Source organism: Nicotiana attenuata, unplaced genomic scaffold (assembly GCF_001879085.1).
Source record: "Nicotiana attenuata strain UT unplaced genomic scaffold, NIATTr2, whole genome shotgun sequence".
Taxonomy (NCBI): domain Eukaryota; kingdom Viridiplantae; phylum Streptophyta; class Magnoliopsida; order Solanales; family Solanaceae; genus Nicotiana; species Nicotiana attenuata.
Window position 1 is genome coordinate 6,896 of NW_017673450.1, and position 13,509 is coordinate 20,404.

The window sequence follows — 13,509 nt, forward strand, 5'->3', positions numbered from 1 at the left end:
TTTAGGTCAAGTTTTGTATCAGATATTAAGCTGCGCTCGTGAGAACTGAAGTTTTAGCCTATTTTGGCATTTTAGCATTAATTTCTCAATAGATTCTTGTAGTTTCTCATCAGTAATTAATTATTATGTTTAATTCTTCTGTTTCTTCTTTAGTTATGTCTAGCTAAACCCATTAGCTAGGGTTGTGGCTCAACCCTAGTGTGGGTAATTAATGGGTGCTGCAATCTAAGGCTAGATTGATATTGGGTGTTTGCTATTTGGGTTAATTTTAGGTTTTCATTAAGGATTGGTGGTTGCAAACACTGATTCTAGCTTTGTGGGTTTAACTCTTCTTGAGAAAGAGAGTCCATGACCCCAAAATTGACCCAACAAGGAATTGGGATGGACCCATGAGAAATGGTAGTCCTAATTAACGGGTTAAATCTCGAGAGAGTAATTACCTACTTGAACCCTAGTTTCTTGGTCTAATTGGCCTACCCAATTGGTCTCGAGAAAGTCAATTGGGCAAAATCACTCTCTCTACCGAGAGGTGTGAGAGTGGGTACAATTGAGCAAAGGTTATAGCATAAGCCCCAAATATGTCAATTCACCCTTAGTATCATCTACCCGTTGGTTAGCCACCTAGGTAATGCCACGACCCTAGTGCCTTTCTCTATATTAATTACAACTTAGTAATATCTCCATAGCATAATTTAGCTTCAAATATTAGTCTTAAAGTAGAAGATATAAAAATCAAAACCGAAAATGTTAGAAGTGATATTAGAAGCACAACTAAAATTCTAGACTAAGCAGATAATACAACTCCCTCTCTAGCTCTCTGTGGAAAATCGATCCCGATCCACTATCGGGTAAAAGCTGTTGCAACCCGCTCTTCCTACCTTAGTGTAGTATTGAGTCGGCAGCGATCAGTGGTTAACTGAGATCTATATCCGGGAGATTGTTCATCTTAATGGTCTGCCCGTGTCTATTATTTCTGATCGGGGTATGCAGTTTACCTCGCATTTCTGGAGGGCAGTTCAGCGTGAACTGGGTACACGGGTCGAGTTGAGCACAATATTTCATCCTCAGACAGACAGACAATCCGAGCGTACTATTCAGATTTTGGAGGATATGCTCCGAGCATGTGTTATTGACTTTAGAGGTTCGTGGGATTAGTTCTTGCCATTAGCAGAGTTTGCCTACAACAACAGCTATCAGCCGAGCATCCAGATGGCTCCTTATGAGGAATTATATGGTAGACGGTGTCGATTGCCAGTTGGGTGGTTTGAGCAGGGGGAAGCTCGATTGTTGGGTACAGATTTGGTGCAGGATGCCTTGGACAAGGTTAAGATCATTCGGGATAGGCTCCGTACAGCTCAGTCCAGGCAAAAGAGTTACGCCGACCGTAAGGTTCGTGATGTGGCATTCATGGTCGGAGAGCGAGTGTTGCCTCGGTTGTCGCCCAAGAAGGGCATGATGAGATTTGGAAAGAGGGGCAAGCTAATCCTAGGTTCATATGGCCTTATGAGATTCTTGATCGAGTGGGAGAGGTGGCTTACAGGCTTGCGTTGCCATCGAGTTTATCAGCAGTGCATCCAGTGTTTCATGTGTCCATTCTTCGAAAGTATCACGGCGATCCATCCCTCTTTCCGACCACATCACTTCAATTCAAGGGCAAACCCATTTCCTAGTCACCGGGTTTTTGGTCTCCCCCCTGTAACTTGATAAATCATAAGACTTCAGCACTGTCCAACTGGAAAGGGAGTTGACCTATGAGGAGGAGCCGGTAGCTATTCTATACCAACAGGTTCGTCAATTGAGATCAAAGAGTTATCCATCGATTCGTGTTCAGTGGAGAGGTCAGCCTGTTGAGGCAGCTACCTGGGAGTCCGAGTCCAATATGCGGAGCCGATATCCCCATCTTTTCACCGACTCAGGTACTTTTCTATGTCCGTTCGAGGATAACGGTAGTTTTTGAGGTGGAGAGTGTGATGACCCAAAAGGTCATCTTTTGTTTTAGAATCCATTTCCGTGTTCTAAGGCCTTGAAAACCTCCTTGTATCTCTCCTCGATTTGCGTGTGCAGTACGGGCGCGATTCCGGAAAGCTTTTATGTGAATTTTAAGAAAATATTAAATTTGGCCTTTAAAATTAATTAAAGTTGACTTCGGTCAATATTTTTGGTAAACCGATTTGGACCTGTGATTTGACGGTCCCGTAGAGTCCGTAGTAAAATATGGGACTTGGGCGTATGCCCGGAATCGAATTCCGAGGTCTCTAGCCCGAGAAAAGAATTTTTTAAAAAAATTATTTGCTGGAATATATAAGGACTTTTGGAAATGAAATGGTGTAAAATCTTGATGGTATCGGGCCCGTATTTTGGTTCCGAAGCCTGGTACAGGCTTAATATAATATTTACGTCATATTTGTGAAATTTGGTAGGAACCGGAGTTGATTTGGTATAAATCGGACCCTTGGTTGAGAAAATAGAAATTTGAACTATCTTGTGAAGTTCATGAGTTTTGGTGTTAAATTCGTTGTTTGAGATGTTATTTTGGCGATTTGATCACACGAACGAGTCCGTATGATGTTTTTAGACTTGCGTGCATGTTTGGTTTGGAGCCCTGAGGGCTCCGGTGAGTTTTGGATAGGCCACGGGGTGATTTTGACTTAGGAAAACTCAGCTGTGCATCTGGTATTTTTGCACAGGCCTCTGATCTCGCAATTGTGAGATCAGGCTTCGCAATTGCCAAGTGAACAGGCCTGGGAAATGCGACCAATATGTCGCAAAAGCGAACCAGGCCTGGGCAGGCCCTCATCGCAAATGCGAATTCTGGGCCGCAATTTGTGAAGGCCCCTCTGTCGCAAATGCGGCGTTTTCTACGCAAATGCAAAGGTAGCAAAAATTCAAAGGGTTCGCAATTGTGAACCCCTAATCGCAATTGCGATAACCGCGACCTGTTAAGTGGGATTTCAGACGGGATTTTCATCATTTTTCAAATTCTCTCAAACCCTAAACATCCTTAGGCGATTTTTAAAAGACTCAAACTTCTTCAAATCATAGGTAAGTGAATTCTAACTCATCTTCTTCAATCTAATTCATCTTTTTACATGATTTCACTTCAAAATCTAGGGGTTTTCATGGGAAATTGGGCGTTCTTGGGAAGAAATTAGGATTTTAAAATTTTTGGGATTTGGACCTCAATTTGAGGTCGGATTTCAAAACTAATTGTATATTTGAGTTCGTGGGTGAATGGGTAATTGGGTTTTGTTACGAACTTCAAGTTTTGACCAAGCGGGCCCGAGGTCGGGTTTTGAATTTTTGGGAAAAACATTGAGAAATTCATATTCATGCATTAGAATTGGTTTAATTAGCATTTATTGATGTTATTGAATTAATTATGGCTAGATACGAGTGAATTGGTGGTGGAATCGAGAGGGAAACCGGTTGTTGAGTGTTGAATTGTCCGTTGGCTTGAGGTAAGTGTTTGGTCTAACCTTGACTTGAGGGAATAGGAATCCCCGACATATGTGCTAAGGAAAAATTCATGTGCGTGGCGTATAGGTGTGGTGACGAGTACCTATGCACCTCCAAATTTCCATTATTTTAGTTGTTCCCTTCCTCGTTTCCTATTATACTATTTCTTGTCTTATTTGCTACCTGCTTAAACTATTTCCATGCCTTAATAGCTTCTTGATCATAAATATTTCCATGCCTTAATTGCTACTTGATCACTAATGTTCCATGTCCAATTGCTTCATGTTAACTGTTGTTCCCCTTGTTGAATTATTTAATTTGTTTCATGTTAATTGTTGATGTTCCCGTTGAGGTATTATTGGTTTCATAGCTTCATTCTATTACTCCGTTGGCTTATATGGATTCATTGGTGCCTCATGGTGCACGTTGGTTGGTCTCGCTAACTTGTTTTCATGAGTGAAGTTTCATAATCGTAGTGATATTCCATTGTGTAGTTGAAGTATATGAATTGTGGAAATTGAGTTAACTTGTGACACCTTGTATTCATTCATAGTAATTGGTGTTGATATATACATATGTTGGGATCGGGTTGCATGCCGCAACAGGAGGAAAAATGGAGGATTGTGATTGTCTAGTGGGCTGGGATTGTGATTGTGATTGGTTATAGCTGAATACTAGTAGACTTGTTGGGTCCTGTGTTCTTTTAATGCAAGTTCTGGTTACTTTTCATTCCGTACTTCTTTTCTTTTTATTATAAACTGTTGCAGGTTATATATATATATATATATATATATATATATATATATGCCCCGCCGTAGCCTCGTCACTACTTTGTCGAGGTTAGGCTCGGCACTTACCTGTACATGGGGTCGGTTGTACTGATGCTACACTCTGCACTTTTTGTGCAGATCCCAGTGCTGGACAATATAGACCGTAGTTCGAGGTTGCTGCCTTTAGTCCAGTGGAGACCTGAGGTAATCCTGCAGGCGTCCGCAGGCATTGACGTCCCCTTCTGTCCTGTCTTTCTTTTCTGTTTTATTTATTTTCGAAACAGATGTGTACTTCTTTGTTCAGACTATTATGTGTAGTATTCGTAGTTGGTCCGTGAAATTGTGACACCAGTTCTGGGTGACGTTTTATTATGGTTTCGCATTTGTATTAAGATAACTTGTTAAATTCTGTTCTTTCATTTTATTTCGCTGATTTACTTATGTTAACCTGTAAATTGTTAAAAGATAAAAGGAAAAGACGAAATAATTTGTAATGTTGGCTTGCCTAGCGAATACAATGTTAGACGCCATCACGGTCCCGACAGTGGGAAATTCGGGTCGTGACAGTTTGTGAAGCTACTAATGTTTCAGCACTTTTGAATACTACTGTTGGCCAATGTTTGTGTACAATAATTTATTAATTGGGCTAGGGGTTGATTTGATTTTGACTCGTCTTAAGATTATGAAAATTATTCACCTAAACTAATTAGGGCATGTTATTTAATATTTTGGATAGATTGAGGCCATTGGAGGCCATTTGGTTGGTTTTCTACACGTTGCAAGGTTGGGGAACTTCCCATTAGTGACATAAGTGAGACTTTAAGCTTTGTTACTTGCTTTTTCTAAAACCCGTTTTGAAAGTGTGTTTTCTCTGCCTGGTCGGCAGAGTCGGTGGTCTTAGACTAGCTGCATATTTATTATTTTATGAAAAAAAATTATTTTAAAAGTTCTTTGGTAGTGTGATACTGCTGTGCGCCATGAGGTTGAGTTTTATAATTTGATACGGTTGTGCGCCATGATATTGAGTTTAATGCGGCTGTGCGCTATGATGTTGAGTTTGATACGGCTGTGCTCCATGATATTGGGTTTGATACGGTTGTGCGCCATGATGTTGAGTTTGATACGGCTGTGCGCCATGATATTGAATTTGATACGGCTGTGCGCCATGATGTTGAGTTTGATATGGCTGTGCGCCATGATGTTGAGCTTGATACGGCTGTGCACCATGATGTCGGGGCATTGTGTATGCCTTTGTACATCACCCGAGCATTGTGTATGCTCTGTTACATATTTGAGGCATGGTGGTGCCGTTGTGGACTCGTGGTGTGTTGGTAAATTTCATTCACTGCAATTATGATAAGTTCTTAGTGGGTATTCTTGTTGGTTAATTCTTGATAACTCTGTTGATACACATATATATAGTTATTGTATAATTATCATATTTACTATATCATTCGTGTTGTAGTGTGTTTTTACTTTCTAACACTTGTTCCAGAGGTATTTAAAGTGGCGGGTCGAGGATCTTACTGGGTTATATTTATATATAACTCACTCCTTACCTGCATCTCTATACGGATACCGTTGTGGGAGATAGAGCTAGTGGCTGACGAGTTTGTTTGAGAGGATCCTATTGCTGGGGTGATCCACCGCATTGTTCGTGGAGGCTTTCGTTTCAGACTTGTTAGTTCGTGTTAGTTATTTCCTTTTTTTGGGGGTTTGCATACCCGTAAATAAAACTCATATTACTCTGTTAGATGCTCCATGGTCTTAGTGTGGGATTTGGGCTAGAGTTTTATTATTTGGGTGATTGTTGGTTTTTCTATCAATTGACTAAGGTATTGGGAGATAATCATTACCTCTTTAATTATTAATAATACTTTAGGCCTACACTTTTTCTCTCAGTGTTTGTGTAAATGGTTAAATATTAGAGAAAGGGGTTCGCCTGGCAGGTGGTGTTAGCTGGGTGCCAGTCATGTCTAGGGGGTTGTTTGGGACGTGACAAACTTGGTATCAAAGCTTAGGCTTTAAGTCCCGGGTCATGGAGCAGTGTTTAGTAGAGTCTTGTTCATGGGTATATAGGCGCCCATACATATGATCTTGAGGCTACTAAGCATTTAGGATGTTTTCCTTTCTTTCATTCCTTGATCGTGCGTTGAGATAACTTGAGTTTGACTTTGGATTGTCTCTTTTGCAGATGGCTAGGACACGCACACCCTCATCTGCTAGACGTGGTGCTGGACGGGGTAGTACCCGAGGTGGTGGTGGTGAAGTTGGAGCTCATCAGGTTACTCTGAAGGATCAAACTTGGAACTCAATGGAATCAGAAGGCATTATACTAGATGTTCATGGGCTTGATCTAGTCATGACTATATTCAGTGGTATTGACATGTTTCCATGTCCATTCTGGAGGAGTCATGGCAGTGCGGGCATAAGGACTTTGCAGGTTTTTGCCTTCATAAAAGCCCATCTAGAGCCAATGTTAGCAATCACTACTAGAAGTATTTGGCCTGAGATGCAGACATACTCGATCATGAGAAAGCAGATACTAGCAGACTTCTGTGTTGCAAGGTCTGGATCACACACTAACAGATTTACAAAATGATTTGGTCATATCCAGAAGTTGATGGTGTTGTTTGGATATTCACATTCGCCTTGTCCTTTGGAACACAAAACTTGGCACCTGGTGAGAGCATTAGAGGTGCTACATTGAGGTTATGCACTTGGCTTGTGGATACACACTGGCATATGTGGAGAGTTGACTATGACAGCCTTTGTACTGGTTAGTAGTTCTTATTTCATTAGCTTTACCATTAGTTTAGCTTCTTTGAGGTTTTCTTGGGCAAAATGTAAACATTGGATCCTGCTTTTTATGTTCTATATATATATATATATATATATATATATTAACTACCAGGCAGCCTGCCTAGCGGTATATTTGCTTTAAAAATATGATGTTCCAAGGTGTTAGCTTTTGTACCAAAGATTCATCTTGGCTTTGGCATATGAGATTTGGTCATGTGAATTTCGATAGTCTAAAGTTGATGAAGAAAGAAATCATGGTGAATAGATTACCAACAATTGATCATCCGAGCCAACTTTGCCAAGGATGTCTCTTTGGAAATCAAGCAAGAAAAAGATTTCCTAAAGAGTCTTTGACTAGCGCCTGATGCCCATTGGAGTTGATTCAAATGGAAGTGTGCGGACCAATCAAGCCATCTTCACTTGGTAAAAGTAATTATTTTTTATTTTTTATTTACGATATTTATAGAAAAACTTGGGTGTATTTTTTGAAGGTGAAATCGGAGGTGTTTCACACTTTCAGGTTAAGTCATTGCGGTCCGATAATGGCAGAGAATTCACTTCAAATGAAATTCAAGTTTTTTTGGGGTGAAAATAGTGGAATTCATTACTTTTTAACTGTTCCAAGATTACCACAATAAAATGGCATCATGGAATGAAAGAACCGGACTATTCTCAACATGGCACGTAGTATGTTGAAGAGCACAAATATGCCAAAGGAGTTTTGGGCTGAGGCAGTTGCTTGTGCAATATATTTGTCAAATTGGTGTCACACCAAGAGTATCATGAAAAAATACCTCAAGAGACTTGGAGTGGTTTAAAGCCAAAAGTTTCTCATTTGCGAGTTTTTGGGAGCATTGCATATGCACATGTGCCGGATGAGAAGAGGTTCAAGCTTGATGATAAAAGTGAGAGGTATGTTTTCATTGGCTATGATCAAAGTTCTAAAGGTTATAAATTATATAACCCAAGAAATGGCAAGGTCATCATAAGCAGAGATGTTGAATTTGATGAAGATAATGCTTGGAATGGAAAACTAAAGAGAAAGATTACTCGTTTAGTCCTTTCTTTGATGAAGAAGTTGCGGAGCAGCCTACCACACCACCTTCAACAACTCCAGCACAAGTTCAAGAAGAAGATGAGTCAAGTTCAAGTTCTTCTGAAGTCCTTAGAAAACTAAAAGTTTTTGTGAGTTGTATGAACATACGGAAGTGGTAACGAAAGATTTATATGAATTGACTCACTTTTATTTGTTGGTGGATAGTGAGCCTTTAACTTATAAAGATGCTGCCCAAAATACCAAATGGAGAGATGCCATGGATGAAGAAATCAAGGCAATCAAGAAGAATGATACTTGGGAATTAGTCATACTTTCTAAAGGCAAAAGCACCATTGGTGTCAAATGGGTGTACAAGTTGAAGAAAAATTGCATAGGTAAGGTGGAAAGGTACAAGCAAAAGACCGGTATTGATTATGATGAGGTTTTGCACTGGCTGATCTCTTTGAAACAATTTGTTTTATTATTTCTTTGGCAGCTCAAAATCAATGGATATCAAATGGATGTGAAGTCGGCTTTCTTGAATGGTGTTTTGGAGGAAGAGGTTTACATTGATCAACCTTTGTGCTACAAAGTTGAAGGACATGATAATAAAGTGTTGAAATTGAAGAAAGCTCTTTATGGCTTGAAGCAAGCGCCACAGGCTTGGAATAGTAGAATTGATAAATATCTCCAAGCAAATGATTTTTCAAAGTATCCACATGAACATGCACTTTATGTCAATATTTCTAAAAATGGTGACATCTTACTTGTTTGCTTGTATGTAGATAATTTGATCTTTACAGGAAATAATTAAAAGATATTTGAAGAATTCAAGGAAGCTATGGCAAGAGAGCTTGAGATGACGGACATTGGCTTAATGTCCTACTATCTTAGAATCAAAGTGCAACAAAGGAAGGATGGCATTTTTATTTCTCAAGAAGAATATGCAAAATTCTCAAAACATTTGAGATGGAGAATTGCAATCCCGTGAGCACCCCCGTTGAATGTGGAGTTAAAGTGTTCAAGCATGGAGAGGGAGAAAAGATCAATCCCACACTTTTCATGATTCTTGTTGGAAGCTTAAGGTACTTGACATGTACAAGACAAGATATTCTTTTTGGTGTTGGACTTGTGAGTCGCTTTATGGAAGAGCCTACTACCTCCCATTTGAAGGTAGCAAAAAGAATACTTCGATACATCAAAAGTACCCTTGATTATGGAATATTTTATTCATTTTCCAAAGACTCCAAACCTGTTGGATATTGTGGCAGTGATTGGGCTAGTGATATTGATGATCGAAAGAGTACTACTGGGTTTGTTTTTCTTTCTTCGAAATTTTGCATTTACATGAAATTCTAAGAAACAACCAATTGTGACTTTGTCAATTTGTGAAGTGGAGTATGTAGCAGCTTGTTCTTGTGTTGTCATGTAATTTGGCTAAGGAGCTTGTTGAAAGAACTTCACCAACCACAAGAAGATGCAACAAAGATATTTCTTGACAACAATCGGCTATTGAATTGGCCAAGAGCGCGGTATTTCATGAAAGGAGAAAACATATTGATACAGGGTATCACTTTATTAGAGATTGCATATCTAATAAAGTTGTGGAGCTTGAGCACGTGAAGTCACAAGACCAAATTACGGATATTTTCACCAAGTTGTTGAAGATTGAGTTCTTTCAAGAGCTAAGGATAGCTCTTGGAGTGATGAACAAGTTTAGGGGGGGGGGGGTGTTGAAATGTGATAATAACAAACTTGTTTTTTCATTTGTTTACATTTGTCTACATTAGTTCATGAACTAGAATATTAAGTTAGTACATGTATTAGAGTATGAACACATTGACGTACATTGGAATATACAATGTCTAGAGGTATCATCCATGTACCTCGAAAGATGTGAGGTGTGAACTTAGTTATTATGTTTACATGTAGTGTAGGCTAGATACTTGATCCTATAAGTAACCATGCATTCCTAGCCATTTATTGTAAGTCAAGTTGAAAAGAAGTCATCCTTTACTCTACTTTCTTTGTTGTGAGTTTTGAGTGTTCATTTGTGGTGTCTTGCTCTCTCAAATTTTCTAACATCTTAGTCTATGTGCTGGTTCTTTTAATAGAAAATGGTAATTCATGTTTGAAATGGAAGGAGATAGACTATAGAAGGCCACTCTCTTTCTGCATTTGGTATAAGCACTTTGCTGTAATAACCACAATATGGATAGCAAAGGCTAGTTTTGTCACGACCCCATTTGTCCCTCCGTGAACTATCGTGACGGCACCTAGTCTCTACGACTAGGTAAGCCTAACAAATTGCGGAAAAAGAAACAACAGAATAAAACTAGCCAAAAATTGCGGAATAACATAATGAAACATTTAAATGCCGCTCGGCATATACAATACAAACTCTCAAACTGAAACTACATTTCCAAAAATCCGGAATCTCATAAAATCATAAGCTATGGAATAACTACAAAGTGTTCTAACTCCACAGTGTCTAAACAAAAGAAGAAATACAGAAGGGATATAACGAAAAGAGAGAGTAGATAGGGATTCCTCGGTCTGCGGACGTGGCAGATTAGAGATCGCCTCGCCTTGCTAACGATATGGCTGAGTCGATATACCTAGATATGCACATGGAAAACATGTGCAGGAAAGGGCATGAGTACACCACAGCGGTACCCAGTAAGCGCCAAGCCTAACCTCGGTCGGGTAGTGACGAGGAAGGTCCGGGCCCTACCGATTATAAAATATAAAGCAAGGTAAGACAATGTAAGATGCAACAGTATAATCAAAATAGTATCAGAAAAATGAGAAGAAATCAAAGACCAATATACACTCAGTACACAGAAGCATCGACAGGGGATCTCCCAGGATCCCGTCCCGTAGTCCCAAACGTAAATACTCGGGGATCTCTCTTTGTCCTCAATATGTGTGCTAGGGATCTGTTGGTATCCCGAGGATCTCTTGGTATCCTCAACATATGTACTGGGGATCTCTTGGTATCCCGAGAATCTCTTGGTATCCTCAATATATGTGCTGGGGATCTCTCGGTATCCCGAGGATCTCTTGGTATCCTCAATATATGTGCTGGGGATCTCTTGGTATCCCGCACTACAGTCAAAATTAATATAAGCGCAGGGGATCTCCCGAAATACTCATGCGTAGTCCCAAAATAAAAAGACAACAATATCATGGAAAGAATCCACAATTTCATTCAAGAGCGAAACAGTATGAAGTAACAAAGTATAATGATAAGAATAACAAAAATTGTAACAGAGAATATATCGCAGAAAGAATACAGCTCAACATAGAGATAGCAACCGGGGATCTACCAGGATATCATCCTATAGCCCCCAAATGTAAATATCCAGCAACCGGGGATCTACCAGGATACCGTCCTGTAGCCCCCAAATGTAAATACCCAGTACTGGGGGAAATCTATCGAGTGCAGTCTCGTAGTTCCATATAACTGTGCAGGGGGATCTACCGGAATACCACATCTGTAGTCCCAAATAAACAGACAAGGGGGGATCTACCGGGAACCGCCCGTAGTCCCAATGTAAACACGCAGCAACAACACAAGGATAATCAACTCAAACCAATTAATATCAAAATGGACAGGTAATTCTAACCTAACATGCTGCACAGAGTTCACATAAACAGTTTAAGCATATAGGACAATTAATACACTTAAGCATGCTTCCCTAAACTATGCAGTAGGCTTAAAATACAAGTAATGTTCAAGAAGAAAGAAACACAATTAATTTACTTAATGTAAAATGGGTTTCCAACAATTAGCACGTGTACGCACTCGTCACCTCACGTACACGACATTAATATGACAGTAATACCAAATCCTAGGGGGAATGTCCCCCACACAAGGTTAGACAAGCTACTTACCTCGAACCAGCTCAATCAAAGCTATACCACATTCTTGCCATGAGTATCCGACTCTGAATGGCCCAAATCTATTCAAAGTAATTGCATAATGTAAATAACAGTTCAAGTAACTAATTTAACTAATAAATTCTAAGCAAATACGCGAACTTTGGAAAAATGACCAAAATGCCCCCGGGTCCACATCTCGGAATCGGGTAAAATTTACAAATTCGGGATCCTCACACTCTCACGAGTTCAGTCAGACCAAAAGTACTAAAATCGGACCTCAAATGATCCCTCAAATCACCACTCAAAGCTCTCCAATTAACCAAGCCCTAACCCCAATTTACCACTGATTTTCCTGCAAATTTCATGCTTACAATGAAAAAAATCACCATAATAACGAGCTTAGGAACCAAGAACCTTACCTGAATGAATCCCTCTGAAAATCTCACTTGAAATTGCTCCCAAAAGCTTCGCCCCGAATGAAATATTGAGAAAAATGGCCAAAAATCGCGAAGGAGATCTTTTATACTTTCTGACCCAGGCTTTTCGCACCTGCGGTCTATTTTCGCTTCTGCGCTACCGCTTTTGTGGTCAAAGGCACCGCTTCTACGATTTTTCACTTAAGTCCCCTTTCCGCACCTGCGACCCAGACTCCGCATCTGCGGGCTCGCGGTGCGGCTCACCTCCCGCATCTGCGTCTTCTCTCTCTTCGCATGTCGCTGCATCTGCGGCTCACATCTGCTTCTGCGAGTCTGTGCGGTCCCCTAGCCGCAGGTGCGGTTATGACAATAATCGATAACTTCAGCTGCCAAACCCAACTCAAAATCTCCCGTTAACCACCCGAAATCACCCCGAGGCTCCCGGGACCTTAACCAAAAGCACGAACAAGTCCTATACCACTGTTTAAACTTGTACCAATATTCAAAATACCTCAAACAACATCAAAACACCAAATCATCATCGAATTCAAGCCTAAGAATTCCAAAAACTTCCAAATTCCGCTTTCGATCAAAAAGTCTATCAAACCTCGTCCGAATGATCTGAAATTTTGCAAGCACGTCACATTCAACACCACGGTGCTACTCCAACTTCTGGAATTCCATTCTGACCCCGATATCAAAATCTCACTATCGAACCGGAAACTTCAAAAATTCAACTTCGGCATTTCAAGCCTGAATAAGCTACGGACCTCCAAAACACAATCTGAACACGCTCCTAAACCTGAAATCACCCAACGAAGCAAACGGGACCAACGGAATTCCATTCCGAGGCCGTCTTCACACTGCTCCGACTACGGTCCAAATTCTAAAACTTAAACTCATTTTTAGGGACTAAGTGTCCCAAAACTCTCCGATCTCCAAATAAATCTTCCCGGCAACTCACATTAGCAGAAACTAACATGGGGAATGCAGTTAATGGGGGATCAGAGCGTTAATTCTTAAAACGACCGGCCGGTTCGTTACATCCTCCCACACTTAAACATTCAATCGTCCTCGAACAAGCATAGAGACATACCTGAGGTAGTGGAAAGATGAGGGTAACGGCTGCGCATATCCTGCTCGG

At 40.3% G+C, this 13,509-nt stretch overlaps 1 protein-coding gene across 1 annotated transcript; it reads left to right on the forward strand.

Annotated features, from left to right (window-relative positions):
* The first annotated feature begins 9,033 nt into the window (after window positions 1-9,033).
* LOC109216405 (uncharacterized mitochondrial protein AtMg00810-like) lies at window positions 9,034-12,745 on the forward strand. The gene is made up of 2 exons (XM_019380554.1): window positions 9,034-9,377; window positions 12,544-12,745. Exons 1-2 carry the CDS (start codon window positions 9,034-9,036, stop codon window positions 12,743-12,745), a joined length of 546 nt encoding a protein of 181 aa, XP_019236099.1.
* The last annotated feature ends 764 nt before the right edge of the window (window positions 12,746-13,509 follow it).

What these genes read in the sequence shown, in the direction of transcription:
- LOC109216405 (XM_019380554.1), top strand. Translation starts at nt 9,034, where the DNA reads ATGGAGAATTGCAATCCCGTGAGCACCCCCGTTGAATGTGGAGTTAAA. An exon ending in GATCGAAAGAGTACTACTGG is followed by an intron (nt 9,378 to 12,543) that starts GTTTGTTTTTCT and finishes TTGTGGTCAAAG; the next exon opens with GCACCGCTTCTACGATTTTT.